This window comes from Notamacropus eugenii, chromosome 3 (genome assembly GCF_028372415.1).
Source record: "Notamacropus eugenii isolate mMacEug1 chromosome 3, mMacEug1.pri_v2, whole genome shotgun sequence".
Lineage (NCBI taxonomy): Eukaryota > Metazoa > Chordata > Mammalia > Diprotodontia > Macropodidae > Notamacropus > Notamacropus eugenii.
Genome location: NC_092874.1, coordinates 175,907,960 through 175,925,262, shown reverse-complemented (window position 1 = coordinate 175,925,262; position 17,303 = coordinate 175,907,960). Strand labels below are relative to the sequence as shown.

The following is a 17,303-nucleotide window of genomic DNA, read 5'->3' as shown; positions in this document are numbered from 1 at the left end:
ATAAATCAGAAATAATCAACAGACAAAATTCACTGCAATTAAGCAGGATCGCAAAAGCAACCTGCAGAAAGATGAAATTTTTGCTGGGACTTGAGGGAAGCCAGGAGGAGGAAGAGAATTCCTCTCATGTGGGGAAAGACAGTGAAAATGCCTGGAGTCAGGAGTTTCTTGTCCTAGGAACAAGGTGAGAGTCACTTGACAGAAGGATACGTCAGGGTTGGAAGGATAGGGTATAAGAAGATTATACCTTTACCACCATGTTCTCCAAAGTCATTTTTCTCCTTTCCATGATGATCAAATGATTTGAGAGTGATCAAGCTCTTGGAAAAAAGGAAAATGATTTGTATCTGAAAGTAATTTTATATTTTAAAATGGGAACATCTCTCTCCAGCAGGGCAACCTATTTGAAAAACAAAATCAAGATTAGAAGACTGCTAGATAAGGATACGGGATTGGGTCAGAACCAGGAAAATTTGTACAGAGCTAGAAATGACCAACTGACTGAGATGAGTCCTCTTTCTCATTCACTATTGAGACACTTCCCTTTTGTGCTTGGGGTGGCTGATAATATCTTTCATCAATGCCTCCTAGCTTCTGTTCCTGATTAACTGAGTTAAATTAATTAATTAGATTGATAAATTAATCACAGAATGGGGAATCTCCTTTTACCACAACCACAAAGTTTAAGATTTGAGACCCCTCAAAGCCTACAGATTTGTCTTGATTTCAGTTCCACTGCAAGTGCAGTTGCCCAGCACTAAACAAACAGTTCGAAGCAAGTATGTTGTGTTTTTCTTTACCATGTGCCTATGTTTTCTCTGCTTATGAATTCTATTTAGTTGTCTCATATATACAGTGAAAAGGAATTACAGTGAGTTTGCCTCTCCAGTTTTACACAGAACTTCTCATACTAGTGGTGCTTTATGAGAGGAAATAATCCCTGATTTTTCAAGGATACAAAGATTACCCTTAGGGAACCTAGGTGATACAGCGGATAGAGCATCAGTCTGGAGTCAAGAAGACCCAAGTTCAAATTTGGCCTCAGACATCTACTAGCTACATGACCTTGGGCAAGTCACTCAACCCTGTTTACCTGTAAAATGAGCTAGAGAAGGAAATGGCAAACTACTCCAGTATCTTTGCTGTGAAAATCCTAAATAGGGTCATAAAGTGTTGGATGCAACTGAAATGATTAAAACAACAACTGGGATCACCCATATATGATGATTTCCAAGTTGCCAAGAGTCAAGAACTAAAAGGTATACATCTAGTTGAGGTTCTAGTTCTTAGAGTCATACCAACTCCTAACAGAAACAGCTGCTATAAGAACTTATGCATCATCCTAGGAAGGTGATACATAGAGCTAGGTATGCGTAGCTAGATAAACAGATTTCCCTTTTGCTGACCTCCATCTTTTTTTTAAATTGTAGAAATCATAGTATCTTAAAGCTACAAGGGACTTCAGAGATAATTTGGTCTAATGACTTCATATTATAAATAAATAACTACATCTGATAATAATCTTCCAACAATGATGATAACTTTAAAAATACAATAGTAGCTGGCATGCATGGGCATGATTGAAAAGGGGAAGGAATATAGGGTAAAAAATAAAAGGAGAGGGTCTATAGAGATACTGTAAATTGAACAGAACAAATTTTTAATTGTATTTACTACAAATAATTACAACAGTGTGCATTTGAAATGTGTTCTTTGGTAACTAGAATCCATTTTTCTATCTACACAGGTACCTTATTATCGAATGGCAAGAAGACTACTCAAAGTTCAATCCCATCTTGGGCCAAACCTGCACCAACCGAGGGTCCGATGAGTGCAAAACAAGCTGAAGTACTTGTAGCAACTCCTCCTCCTCATGTAATGAGAGGTAAGAAGATCTTTGACCCCTTCCCTTCACCTCCCAGATCTCATTTCAATTGCAATCTTAGAGAGTTTTTATATTTCTCAAGTCAAGACCCATATTCAGAAAACTGGAGAATTTTTCAAATTCAACGTGACTTCCTTCTAGAAAAAAAGGAAATAAATCTTGCCCCAACTATATGAGAATGAGGTGATCTTTTTGAAGCAGAAATTGCTACACAACTTAAAGATCGAGGGGTAATAAGTTTTCTTATCTGAAGATACTTCAACTTCAATAGACTTCAATACACATTAAGTATCTACTGTGTACAGATGAGTATAATAGGCAGTAGAGGATATATAAAAGTTAAATAAATAGAGCCTTATTGAATCTCTCAAGAAACTGACAGTCTAGAAGAGGGATATGACACAAACACAGACAACTGTAATACAAAATAATATCTAAGTACATAGGGGAAGTATTAACAAAACTCCTAAGTAAGAAAGACCATTATGGAATGATCAAAGAAGACTTCATAGAACATAGAGCATTTGAATTGGGTCTTAAATAATGGATTCAATAGAACTAGATGGGGAGAATAAAAGCATTCTAGGTATTAGAAGAAACACGAGTAAAAGGGGAAGGGGAATAAGCATTTATATAGTGCCTAATATATGTCAAACACCATACTGAGCACATTACAAATATTATATCATTTAATACAACAACCCTGTGCAGTAGGTGATGTTATTATCCCTATTTTACAGTTGAGGAAAATGAGGTAGACAGAGGTTAAGTGATTTTCTCAGGATCGCACCATTAGTAAGTATCTGAGAATAGACTTGAACTCAGGTCTTCTGGTTCAAGACCCAGTGGTCTATCCACTGAACCACTCAGCAAAAGCATGGAAATAAAGAAGCACAGGATGTATATAGAAGACAGAACAGTCTACATTAGGTGGAATATTATTATTATTTTAATGTAAGCTATATCATATATTTCATATAATTTTATAGATAACACAATTTATATAGAATATATTTTATATAGAATATTAATCTTTAATAATTAATATTAAGGAATTCAACTTGCATATTTATTTGCCAAATTTCAATAAAAAACCTTTGTAACACTGGTGAATAGGACTGAAAAAAAATAAGGATCATGATTTAATAACTATGACCTATAATGCATCTCTTCCATTTGGATTTACATATCTTGTTTGAGGAATCTTCAACTATGATAGCCATTAAAACCAAGTACTGAAATGCACTGAACATAGAACCAAACTTTTGAATCTATTACCTATTAAACCAAGCTTTTCAAAATAACAATAATACACATTTGTGGAAGAGTGCACCCTCAATTTATGTAAGGGATGTTTTGTATCTAGTGTTTTTACTGTCCCATCTTAGTGTTTACCTTTGCTAAGAGATTAACTGTATCTAGTGACATCACTATTGGGAAGCACGCCAGTGGAATTTTGTTGAGGATTAGCATTAATATTGCAATCCTGCAGGTTCTAGAACCCTAGAATCCAAAGTAGCACCCACCATCTGTGGACCCAAATTGTTCTGTTTCAGCTAACACAGGGAAGAAATTGATTAGAGGGGAAAAAATTTATCATCTCCTCTCCCTTCTCTTTTATCTATATAACAGGACCAGAGAAATTATAACCACCATCAGTGGCTCTTCATTGATTATAAAATAAAATCCAAATTTCTCATCTCGGTATTCAAGGCCGTCACTAACCAAAGCCCAGTTTTTCTCCTTTCCAACTACTTCTATTCTTGAGTATCCTCTTCTAACTGAACATGGACAATTAATCATCTCTTTAATTATTTTTTAATAAATGTGTTGTCTCTTTTCACCTCTGCACTACTACTTCTGTATAAGTGTCCTCCTTTTCTTCCCCTTTATAAATCCAACTCATACTTCAAGCTCCAATTCAAAGCTAAACTACTTTTTTGGAGCCTTCTCAGAATATAATGATTCTATTTTTTCTTCCAAGTTGACTCCATTAGCATAGATAATATCTGTATTGTTTATTTGGCAATCAATTATACATGGTACTATTTTGTGCACTATTGTGTTGAATTGACAATTATCACTTGTATCATTAATTTTTTGTGCATGTTTGTATCTTATCTCCCTAATTATATTGTGAGCTGCTTGAAGGCAGGAAATATCTTATACTTCTAAGTAGTATCTGTTGATTGAATTAAAGCTATGAGAATAATAAATTCTCTTGAGAAAAGTTGATAAAGAGGAGCAGAAGGCAAAAATCAAAACTTTGAGAAATGTCCATAGTTGAGAGGAAGGGGTTATGGGAAGAAATGGAGATGGAGAAGAATTAGTCAAAGCATTAGGTGTAAAACCAATGTAGCACCAGAGAGGACCAAAAAAAATGGTGGTATCAAGGTAGCTCACTTCTCTTTGTTCTTGTACATACTTTAAATGGCAACTGAGGTTATAATATCTTATTTAGTGATATGGGTTTTCTACTTATTTTGATACTTTTATACTTACCATATAGTACTTAAATATTTTGGTATAGTTACTCCTTTCACCAAAACAGCCTACAACTACTATATAACATTAAAAAGACTGAAAAATTTATCACCTTTGAACAACCTGGAGATGAGCCTTTCCAAATTCTACAGACTGTTCCATGAGCAACAGGGATATAATAAATCAGGAAGTCTATACTCAAAGTCTTTCCAGTCCTGTAAAGAAGTTGCCAGAAGTCAAATAACCCAAAATTCTCAGAATACTGAGGTGCATCATTAGGGGACTTTAGCAGTGATAGAGACATATTTAATTTGTTTTTTTTTTAAATCTTTAGATACTGACTTGTTTATAAAGCATATGCAAAACTATTTAAGAAGATACTGAATATCATTTTAGCTTTGCTCCTTTCCCATTTGCTTTTTTATTTTCAATGTTTATTTTTCAGTTGAGAATGACCCACATTTCATCATTTACCTACCAAAGAGTCAAAAGAACATTTGTTTCAATATTGATTCAGAACCTGGTAAAATTCTCAACTTGGTTTCTGATCCAGAGACAGGTAAGTGACAAATAAATTACATTTAAGCCAGTCAAACTAAATCCTGCATTTGTTATGCTTCATTACCACTACTCAATAATCATTTTCCTTATGCCACCATTATAGAAACTTCTTATTTCCCTAACTCACAGAATTATTGGGAAATTATATTATTTCATGTAAATTTTGCATTGATTTATATGTGTGCATGTTGTCTCCTTCAATAGAGCATAAACTTCCTGAGGACAAGGACTGTATCATTCTTCAAATTCATATCCATAGGACCTAATATAGTATCAATTAATTCATGTTGATTGATTGATTGATGGTAATGCCTTATCTTTGTTCATAATGCTTTATAGTTTTCAAATCATTTTTACATATATTATTTCATTTGATATTAAATGACCCTGTATGACAAGCTAGACAGGTATATTTTTTCTTGTTTTATAGAAAGTTAGAGAGGCTGTTATATGTTCAAGGACATGTAGTCAAGGTCAAGGTTAGTAATAGTACTAGAAATGATAACTAGAATTCAAGATTCCCAGTTCTTTCAACTACATTCCTAAAGGTTTTGAACTTTTAGAAAGAAAAGTATTCTGAGAATAGCATAATCAGTTCTGTTAACTTTATTACTGGAAAAAAAATGTTTTTGTCATTATCAAATATCAGTTATGGGTAATATATTTCAGAGATTTATCCTTTTTCTGTACTTAAACATGGAGCAGCTAGGTGGTGCAGTGGATAGAGCACCAGTGCAGAAGTCAGAAGGACCTGAGTTCAAATCTCATCTCAGACACTTGACACTCACTAGCTGTGTGACCTTGAGCAAGTCACTTAACCCCAATTGCCTCATTCTGGGTCATCTCCAGTCATCCTGATGAATATCTTGTCACTGGATTCAGATGGTTCTGGAGGAGAAGTGAGGCTGGTGACCTGCACAGCCCTCCCTCACTCAAAACAAAGTCAAGCGCAAGTCATGTCATCATTTCTTTGATGGCATGGTCTTCTTCGGTAACAAAGGATGAACACACGTACTTAAATGTATTTGTGGAGCAAATCCAAGTAGATATTCCTCCCACCAGTGCAAATCACAACACAAGTATGCCTTCTCATCCTGATCAATTATTGTACTTGACTTCCTAAAGGATACCAGGCCAGCACTTGAGTTGTCCATCTACTTTCCCCCTTCTCTCATGATATGAGCTACTATCTTTTCTTCTAATCTCACATTTCCCAGATGGCACCAATAAGTTGAAATCTACTTACATCCACCATGAGTCACTTCCTTGAACTTTGAGTCACCTTTAACTTTGGAGCTTTTAGACTTCGACATGTTCCACAATTCATAGTTACATAACATCACTAGGATTGTTGTGTCAAAATGATGGGCAGCTAGTTGGTTCAGTGGATAGAGTTCTGGATTCAGCAAGATTCATCTTCCTGAGTTTAAATCTGGCCCCAGACATTTAATAGATGTGTGGCCCTGGGCAAGTCACTTAACCTTGTTTGCTTTAGTTTCCTCTTCTGTAAAATGAGCTAGAGAAGGAAATGGCAAACCATTCCAATGTCTTTACCAAGAAAACCCCAAATGAAGTCATGAAGAGGTGGACAAGACTGACAACAACTGAACAAAAATGAGTTTTAGAGCATTCTGTAACTGTTAAAGCACTGTGCAGTTTCCCAAATCAACCTAGCCCTCTCTGTTCTACTGAATTCTGAGCTTTGTTATTCCCCTGCAGTTCCTGAGCCAGATATAGGTACTGGTGTACTCATTCAAAGGATGTCTCTTTTAATTGTATGTTCCCGTCTGGACAATAAGCATTTTTCATCCATCTAGTTTCTCCTATCAGTTATTCAGCTGACCTCTCTTGAGTAATCATGTATCTCAACAAAAACACTTTATAATGTTCTGCAGCTTGATGTAATCACCACAATATCACCCACAAATAGGGACTTGGGCACACTTGACATCATTAGTATCAGATCTCTCATGTTAAATCATCAGTATTAGACTTGTTAAATCTATCAAGGATTCTTATCTGATCTTAACATACAGAAGAGACTCCTTGTTGAGGGAGAGCCTTTCAGACTGCATTTTTGTTCAAGTCAAATGCTTTTTCATAGTCACCAAACCCATTTGGGATTTTGTATTCTTTGAAACTTTCAGTCACTTGTATGACTGCAAAGATAAAATCTGCTGGAGAAAATTGTTTACAAAAACCAAACTATTAGTTTTCTTCCCATTTTTTTTCACTAAAGAAACCTCTATATGTGTGTAAATCATTCTCATTAGAATTTTACAAGGATGGAAAAGGAAAGTACATGAATCAACAATTATTGATGTGCAGTCATTTGCCTTTTGGGGGGATATAAATATCATCTGATAAAAATATCATGTCCATTCTTTTGATAACTTCATACACATTTGTAGATGATAAAAGTAATAAAAATAGCTAACATTTATACAGTGCTTACTTTGTGCCAGGCACTGTACTAAACACTTTACAATTATTACCTTGTTTGACCCTCACAACAACCCTGGGAAAGCAAACAGGTTAAATGACTTTCCCAGAGGAGCCAGCTACTGAGTATCTGAGGACTTGAACTCAGCTCTTCCAGCACTAACTACTGTGCCACCTAGCTGCCTTTAAGGCTGTCAGGATTGTGCGGCTTACATCACAGACTTCTTTAGCATATATTTGCCTGGTCCATCCATTCTTCCTGATAGCATCTTTTTAAGTAACATTTTAACTTCTTCATATAGCTTATGAAAGAATGAGTTACTAGCATCCAAATGTAGCTTCTTCTGTTACTGACAATGAAAATACTTTCTTATAAAAACACTGACAATTTTGCCAATGCTTGTTGTTCTCATTTTCATTCATGGATACTTGGAATAATTTGGCTCAGTTGGGTCTCATGAATGTAATAGTGTTACTGTGGAGTTATTTTAAATTTACAGTTATCTGTGATTTGAAACATAATTTCATATGACCTATGTGATATTTCTTATTCAAGTAAAATATGCATATTTAAGTTATTACTAATAATTATTATATATTAACAATATGTAATTTTTGATAATTATAACAAATACTTATATAGCACTTGTATAGGGCTGTGAAACACTTAGACTACAATTTCATATGATCGATGTGACTTTTCTTATTCAGGTCAAATATGTGTGTTTATCTTATTAATAATAACAATAATTACCATTTATATATGTGCATGTTATATGCATCTGTGTATGTACACTTTAAATTTTATTAATGAAAAAGTGAACATTGCTTTTTCCTCTAGAATTACTTGTTTTGAGATTGTCAGTATCAACATTCTCAACATTGTCAGTTCTTCCAATAATAAGTTGATTTGTTAGTTATGTAAATCTCACATGTAGACTACCAATAGTTAATATTTATAGAGATTCTAAAACATGTGATTCTTAGCATTCTCTGGACCCCTGCTGATCATTTCCCTAACATCATTGTGTAAGTGGAAAGTGGCTATATAACTGAGAGCAGTTTATAAATATTTTTTTCTTTCAAGGGTTGCTTTGGTCAAACAATTCGGCACCTACTTCTCTTCCTACAGATAATGAGCTTCTCTTTCCTTAACTGAACTGATCCTTAAACAGCTTACCCAATCCATTGCTAGGACCATACTTGAAGATTTTTCCACTATGGTAGAATTTACCAGTCCTTCTGATCCAAGCTGGATTACCACTGTACCATAAAAAAGCACTGGAAAAGGATTTTATGAGAGGAGGCATTACTTATAAAGGATATTAGATATTAAATGTTCCAGAGTTCTTTTAATATAGAGGAAAAATTTCCCCATATTAGTAATTTTTAATCAGCTCTATCCAGACTTTGTCTCCTAATCAGTTGCCTTCCCACTCTGCCATGAAGTCCTGCTCTCCTGATTGGGGACTCCTTCACCTGGAACACCACTTCATGAAGAACCCCATCCAATCTCCCTTTATTCTCTTTACCCATCTCACTCTCCATATTTCTCCAGCATCTTGCCTCCTCACCAGTCAACCTGGGAAAACCTCTGCTCTGAGGCCCTGCTCTCCTGATGTGATCTTCAAGTAGATCACTGTTACATGGGGGACCCCAGTCCCACTGGCTCTCTAGGCTCCTTTATCTTCTCTGCTCCTCCCCAGCAGATACCTCCCACCCCACACAATTTCCAGCTCCCATTTCTTTAGATCTTGTCCTCTCTTAGTGGAATGTTAACTCCTCAAGGATGGTACCTATCATGTTTGCTTGTAATCATATTCTCACCACTTAGCACAGTGTCAGGCATATATCAAATATTAAATAAATGCTGTTTCTATCAAATGTTCACAGAAAAGAAGAAAAATAAAGGGAATATTACTTTTCTTTTTATAGGAGTATTAGTAAATGGACAGCTCGTTGGAGCCAAGATGCCTAAAAATAAAAAACTAAGTACCTATTTTGGAAAACTGGCATTTTATTTTCAAAGCCAAGACATGAAAATTGAAATTAGTACAGAGGTGATCACCTTGAAAAATGGTCTCCATACTACCATTTTGTCATGGTTGGACACAGCTCACATTGTTCATAAGAAGTAAGTACCACTGTAGCACATTTTTTTCCACTTATGTTTTACCTTTGAAATAATTTAGTCACTCACATATAGATATGCCATTGACCTAAATATGAGATAAAATGACCTAAATAATTGCTGCATTAACAATGTCTTGCAAATGGTTTTTAATAGAAAAACTATGAGGAGCAGTGGTAAGAAATGTACATGGCTATTGTTAGGGATGAATGGAGTCATTCTCTAGGTCTGTCCAGAAATAAAATTAATCTTATTTTGGCCTTACTTGTGTTAGGTTGCTTGTCTCAGTGAAAAAAGAGAAGACTGTGAATATCACCCTGGATGGAGATATGTCCTTCTCAGTCTTACTTCACCGTGTTTGGAAGAAACATCCCATTAATGTAGATTTCTTGGGAATTTATATCCCTCCTACAAACAAGTTTTCACTGAATGCCCATGGACTAATAGGTAAAGTATTTGTCTGAAAATGGTAGCTACCATCAAGACTCTAGGTATTATTAGGATTTTAGATGGCTTTTTTCTCCAGAGGCTACAACTGGAGAAATCCAAGAACAAATTATTGAATATAATCGAGATCATGAAGATTAAAGATGAAAGTTACAAAGACATAAATTTAGACTGGATGTAAGGGAGAAAACTTGCTGACCGTTAGAACTTACCCAAAGGAGAACTGGTTACCTTGGGAGGCAGTGGGCTCCCTCACACCCTCACACCTCACACCTACCTAAGCAAAGGCTGTAACTTTTGTTGAATATATCATAGAGGCTATTCTTGTTCAGTTATGCCTTTGACTAAGTGGATTCAAGTCCCTTATATCCTTGAGATTCTAGGATTCTGGAAAGAACCTGGCAATTTAGAGGAGAAGGAATGAGAGCCATAGCCAGGGACATTTCAAAGGTCAAACAAAGTTTCCTCAGAGACAAGATGCCATAATCACAAAACAGAACAGTTTAAAGAGGCATAATATATCCAGGCAGATTTCACCATCTAGACCATATCTGGTTGTTTAGACAGTTCAGTCAGTTCAGTTGTGTCTGACTCTTCATGACCCCTCATTTGGGGTTTTCTTGGCAAAGATACTGGAGTGGTTTGGCATTTCCTTCTCCAGTCCATTTGACAGATGAGGAAACTTAGGCAAACAGGGTTAGGTGACTTGCCCGGGGTCACAGAGGTAGATTTGAACTTCGGTCTTCTTGACTCCAGGCCTGACACTCGATCCACTGTATCACCTACCTGCCCAACCATATCTGAAATATGATGTTTAGTTCTGGGCATTGTACTTTAGGAAGAATGCTAATATACAGATGCTTCGGATGCTAGAGACCATGCCATCTCAAGATTGGCTAAAGAAAATGGGGCTCGTTAACTTGACTAGGAAAGATACAGGATATTTGATAGCTGTTTTCATGTATGTGAAGCAATACAGTATGGTGGAAAGTGCTGGATTTAGAGACAGGGATCTGTGTTCAGTCCTGGCTCTGACACTTACTACCTGCATGATTGTGAACAAATCACTTCAGAACTCTAGGTCTCAGTTCTTCAACTGTCAAAAGGGGAGATTGTTTTTTCATATGACTATAAATTGTTTTGATTTCTTCATCTGAAAATTACCTATTCATATCCTTTGGCCACTTATCAATTGGGGAATGACTCACATGCTTAAAGATTTCATATAGTTCTTTATGTGTTTGAGATAGGAGACCTTTTTCTGAGAAACTGTCTATAAAAATTATTCCCTGATTTTTTGCTTTCCTTACGATCTTGGTTTCATCTCTAGGGCAAAGAATAATGAAGAGAAAGAAGAAAAAAAGAAAAATGAAATTTACATGATAACTATCACATAATTAAAAGGAATACCAAGTTGTACATAATAGATTTGCAGTTTCATTTGCAAACATCTTTTTTTTCATTAGACTATGTTATGGAAATCCTTGTTTTATTCCATAAATTAAAAAAATAATTTAAAAAAAAAAGTGGAGTTTAGACTAGGTGACCTCTCAGTTCCCTTTAGTTATAAATCGATGACCCCTTGTGAGAGAGATGTTAAATTTATTAAATTAGAATCATCATAGACTTGGCCCCAAAGAGATTTATAGGATCTATGAATGGAAGTTTCAGAAAAGCAGATTTTGGTCATGTCAGGAAAATTTTCTTAACAATTAGAGCTACCCCAAAATGGCATGAGCTGTCTGGCAAATGCCTTATCACTGGACACCGTTTGGCTGGATGTTCACTTAGGGCTGTTGTGGAAGATATTCGTATTGAGGTATTGGTTGGATTAGATGATCTCTGAAGTCCCTCTTATTACTTTTGAATAGGATAGGTAAAATTTTAATATTAAAGTTTACAGTTTTACACTGAAAGTATTTAGGAGGTTGTTCCATCATTTTGGTTGTGTCTGTCTCTTTGTAACCCTATTTGGGGTTTTCTTGGCAAAGATACCACAATGATTTGCCATTTCCTTCTCCAGTTTATTTTACAGATGAAGAAACTGAGGCAAATGGAGGGAAATGATTTGCCTAAGGGCCACACAGCTAGTAAGTGTATGAGGTTAGATTTGAACTCAGATATTCCTGACTCCAGGGGAGGACCTTTGTCCACTGCACTGTGCAACCTAGCTACTCATTTAACAGCTAGATAAGATTAACTAGTTCACAAAGGCAGAAAGGTTACATTAGAACAATGGGTTTGGTAATGAGGTTGACTGTTTTCCTTTAGCCTTTCAATGATTCTGTACATTTAAGGATCTCATGTCCTAAAGAAAACTTTTCTGTCTCTCAAGCAACAGAAGCCTGTATTTTGCAGGCTCTCCTCCTCCTTTTATTTCAAGTACACATCAATGCTTTACTCTTCATTTGTAACCTAACAAACCTATTTCATGCTCATATCGGTCGTGAGATGAGTACCAGAGGGAAGGAGCAGGCCTCTAGCTCTCTGATAAAAAAAATACCTATCCCACCCTTTCTCAAGTATTAATCTTATCATTGCCAAGAGATCATTTCCCACCCTACAAACTCCGGAATGAGTGCTGCAAACTAACAGAACTCACATGGAACAATCTAAGTTGATGAAGCACAAACACGGATTAGCTAAACACATAAGACTTTGACATTTGTTTCTTTAGGTCAGTTCATGCATGAGCCAAAAGTACACATCTTCAATGAGAGACCTGGTCAGCATCCTGGGAAGCCAGAAGCTAGTATGGAAGTGAAAGGCCACAAGCTAACTGTCACCAGGTAGGCCTTTGGATTGAACTGCTTGGGCAAGAAAAGGTCCTAACAGAATTGAATTTCCACTTCAAAATGAAGTAGAGGCAATGAAAAGGTATCAAATCTTTCCTGCCTCAAAGTGATCAAATCTCACTAGAAAAGAATAAATATAGAACTTATAATTTTTGCACTATGAGAACCAATGACAGCTCATCTTTAAATACAAAAGATGACTAGATATATTTGTGTATTACAAAATGCCAAGAACAGTTAGCAAATTATTCAGTTACCCTTTACTCACCAGGATAAAACCTAATCTAAATGCTATCATATATCTCCATCAGGGTTTTTCCCTATATTAGGTATTGGCTGAGCAGTGACCTGTACAGGCTGCAAAATTCAACATATTTATAAGATACAAACAGAGTGTTTCATTAAGCATGAGGAATAGCCATAATCAAGAAATAAATTTTAAGAAAAAGAATGATGTTCATAGTTATCTTCCTTGCAAATAAAGGATCATTTCTGAATTTGTTCATTGTCTTATCAGTGGCTTTGAGTCAGTAGCTCTTATGGACCCACTTACAAGAGAAAGAAGAAATAAAATGAATGCAAGGCCTCAGGTTTATTCTTCTTAAAATTAGTGAAGAGCTGGTCCATAGTCCCTTGGAATTTGGTTTCTCCTTTGGTTCATTTAATTTCCTGCCTTTACTGGAAAGGTCCACATCCCAATGTCTCTGTGTACGATAACTGGACAATACAGTTGGGCACTAAAGTAGAGACATTACTTTTTCATTGCTCTTTCACCTCCCCCTTCTGCCATTCCTCACTTCCACCCCACACTTCAGATACCCCATGCTCCTAGGGTGAGCACAGTAGGAATAATGACAACTTCCAACTAGCATCAAGAAAGGCAGAAGTATGTGTCTTAAGTCTCCCCTGATCCTTGACCTAACTGCAGTTCGTGTCTATCTTTACAGGGGTTTGCAGAAAGACTACAGAACGGATATGGTGTTAGGAACAGATGTTCCTTGCTGGTTTGTGCACAATAGTGGGAAAGGTTTCCTTGATGGACATTATAAGGATTACCTTGTCCCTCAGCTGTATAGCTTCCTCAAAATACCTTTAAAAAATGTTTAGATAAAAGCTTGAAATGATTATGTAAAGAGATAAAATTTCTTCCTATTCCTTATTTTTGTCATTTGTTTTTTGCATTTTGGAATATTAAAAATAGACAAACTTGGCACTAAGAATATAAGAACTAGTGGAAGTTGGAGAAAAAGAACCATCTTTCCAGGAAGTTTCAGGTTTTAAACTAAAAAACCAGCCGTCAAAATATTTGAAACATAAATTCTTTCTTTGTATTGGTCCCCTTTTTTTTGCAACATATTTTTTTTACACAAAATAAAGAACAATACTATTGAAAGTATTGTTGGACATTGGTTTTTTCCAAAAAATTGAATTACCAAGTTGTAGTCAAAATAAGGTCTGATTAAACTAATTATTTCAAGAAATACAATTTTTTAAAACTCCATTATAGTCTTGTCTTGAGTTATTAATATTTTATTGAAAGAATATAAAAACACACTAGTTATAACTAAATTTTCCACCATTAATTTCCAAACAAAATCCTGCTCCATGACAATTATATTTCCAAAGTAAACATACTTGACCATGTTTTTCTTTGTTAATGTTTTATTATATAAATATGCATTTGTAAAGGCAATTTCCTCTTGGAAAGTTCCCTACACCAATGTAATCACAGGTCTGATGCAAAAAAAAAAAAAAAAAGAAAAAAAATTCACATGTGTGTATTCATAGATATATATAAGGGAGGGAAAATTTGGTCTCCTCCTTATGAATATAGCCACAGAAAACAAAGAATAGATGATAGAGATAATGAGGTGTTAAAATCCAATGATTCCTTTATGAAGTGAGTAGAATTCCCTGATAGAGTTAAAGGGAGCAACCTTCTTGTATAAGCAAAAATTGGACACTGCTTTGAAAGTTTTAATTTTTTTTTGTTAAATTGTATTTTTTTTCCAATTATCAAACATTTTCCCCCCTCCCATCTATCCTCCCTCAGTTCCCCAAGAAAAAAGAAAACAAGAAAAACAAAGTAACGAATTGTAATGAATATGTGGAGTCAAGGAAAACAAATCCCCATGTTTGTTCCTATGTCTGGTTCTACGTATTTAGTCCATTATCTCTCTACCAGGATGGGGGAAGCATTCTTCTTCACTCTCCTCTAGACTCATGGTTGGTCACTACGTTGATCAGAGTTCCCAAGTTTCAAAATTATTTGTTTTCACAATGATGTTATAGTTGCGACGGTCCTCATTCTGCTCACTTCACTCTTCATAATACCCTATGAGTTTCACAAGTTTTCGCTGAAACCATCCCCTTCATCATTTTTTAGAACATGGAAAGTATTCCAATTACATTCATATACCATAATTTATTATTCCCTTTACCGATAGAGGGGCAAATCTTTAGATTCCCATTGTTTTTGCCATTACAAAAAAAAAAAAAAAGACTGCTATAAATATTTTTAAGCATATAGGACTTTGTCTTCTTTTTTTGATCTCTCTAGGATACAGATCTAATAGTAATATCAAATGATAAAAGGTTACACACAGTTTGGGCGTATAATTCCAAATTGCTTTCCAGAATTGCTGTACCAATTCATAACTCCACCAACAGTGCATCAGTGTGACTATTTTCATGTAACTCCTCAAATATTTGTCATTTTCATTTTATGTCGTTTGTTCTTCTTGATTGGTGTGAGGTAATACCTCAGAGATGCTTTAGTTTCCATTTCTCTAATTATTAGTAATTCGGAGCATTTGTTTCATGTAGCTATAGTTAGTTTGGTTTTCTTGTTTTAAGAACTCCCTTTTAATACCCTTTGACCATTTATCAATTGATAAATGGCTCTTAGTATAAATTTGAATCAGTTCATTTGCGTCAATAAACTTGATGAAAAGATTTGCCCCCCCCCCCCCCCCCCGCTCCTCCCCCACCCCAGGTTAACTGTTTCCTTTCTATTCTTAGACGCTTTGGACTTGTTTGCACAAAACTACATTTCAATTTTATGTAATTAAAATTGCCCATTTTGTCATCTGTGAGCCTCTTTATCCCTTGTTTGGTATGTGTTCTTTCCCTAAGTATAAATCCAAAAGGTAATTTCTTCCTGATTCCTCAATTTTATAAAGTGACCTTTTATATATAGGTCATATATATATATTTTGGAGCTCATGTTGGTATATGGTGTAATGTTGGTCTAAACCTAATTTGTACTAGATTGCTTTCAGTTTTCCTAGTAATTTTGTCAAATGGCAAGTGCTTTCCACAGTAGCTGAGGTCTTGGGGTTCACTGGATACTACGTTATTTGATTTTCTATATGTAGTATAACTAATCTTTTCTGATCAACCTATGTTTTAGCCAGAACCAAATCATTTTGAAGATTATTGTTTTGTATTATAGTTTGAGATCTGCTAGGGCTCTTCTTTCCCACATTTTTTTTCATTATTTCCCTTAAGATTTTTTACCTTTTGTTCATCCAAATGAATTTTAGCATTATTTTTTCTAGCTCTCTAAAGTAATTCTTTGGTGATTTAACTGATAATACATTGAATAAGTAAGTTAATTTAATAATAGTGCTTATTACGTTCCAGGCACTGGGCTAAGAACTTTACAAATACCTCATTTGATCCACATAAAAACTCTTAAGATTCCTCCTTTAACCGATGAGAAAAATAAGGCAAACTGAGGTTAAGCAGCTTGCCCAGGGTCACACATCTAGCAAGTGTCCAAGGTTGCACTTAAACTCAAGTGTTCCTGACTTTCAAGCCTAGTACTCTATCCACTGTTCTACTTCACTGTCTCCTTTAATAACACTGTCATTTTAAATATATTACTTTAACCTACCTATGCATAATGATTATTTATCCAATATCTACTCCTTTGCAGTGGCAACTGCTAAATCTATGTCTTTATTTCAACAAATTTTTATTTTTATAGTTTTATTCATATTGCTCCTATCTGTATTTTAATAGGCAGTCTGCCAAACATTTTATATATTCATTCTGCAGTTTAAATGAAATCTATTTATTCCTGCTAGATTTTATTGGCAAAATATAGAAATGTTGATCTATTATGTGAATATATTTTATATCCTAAAATTTCGCTGAAGTTAACTGTTGTTTTTTAGTTGACTCTCAAGGGTTTTCCAAGTATACCACTATATTATTTACAAAAAAACAAAAACAAAAAACTTTTTCTTTGCTTATTTTCTCAATTTCTTTTACTTGTTATTACCATTGCTTGTATTTATAGTCCTATATCAAACAGTAATGTACATCTTTGCATTACCCCTGACCTTATTAGCTTATTAGATCAGCACAGAAGCTTCAACTTACTTCATTTTTCCAACCTTGACTGGTCTGCCCCCTCAGGCAGACTGGTGGCCCTCTTCTCCTAGGGACTTAGTGGCTTGTGCCAGAATTAGTGTGAACACCCAACAAGCTTTAGCCCTATTACAGTTCAGGATCCCCAAATTTAGACAATTCATCAGCCTAAAGGTGCCAA

At 35.2% G+C, this 17,303-nt stretch overlaps 1 protein-coding gene across 2 annotated transcripts in view; it reads left to right on the top strand.

Moving 5' to 3' along the window:
• The window catches only part of ITIH2 (inter-alpha-trypsin inhibitor heavy chain 2), a 51,236-nt gene extending 37,332 nt beyond the window's left edge, over positions 1–13,904 (top strand). For both annotated transcript variants that reach the window (XM_072653411.1, XM_072653410.1), the window contains exons 17-22: positions 1,748–1,885; positions 4,815–4,928; positions 9,308–9,506; positions 9,778–9,950; positions 12,628–12,739; positions 13,693–13,904. In XM_072653411.1, the coding sequence (XP_072509512.1) occupies positions 1,748–1,885; positions 4,815–4,928; positions 9,308–9,506; positions 9,778–9,950; positions 12,628–12,739; positions 13,693–13,852 (896 nt within the window). In that variant the 3' untranslated portion in view covers positions 13,853–13,904. The remainder of the gene's footprint in view (positions 1–1,747; positions 1,886–4,814; positions 4,929–9,307; positions 9,507–9,777; positions 9,951–12,627; positions 12,740–13,692) is intronic.
• The last annotated feature ends 3,399 nt before the right edge of the window (positions 13,905–17,303 follow it).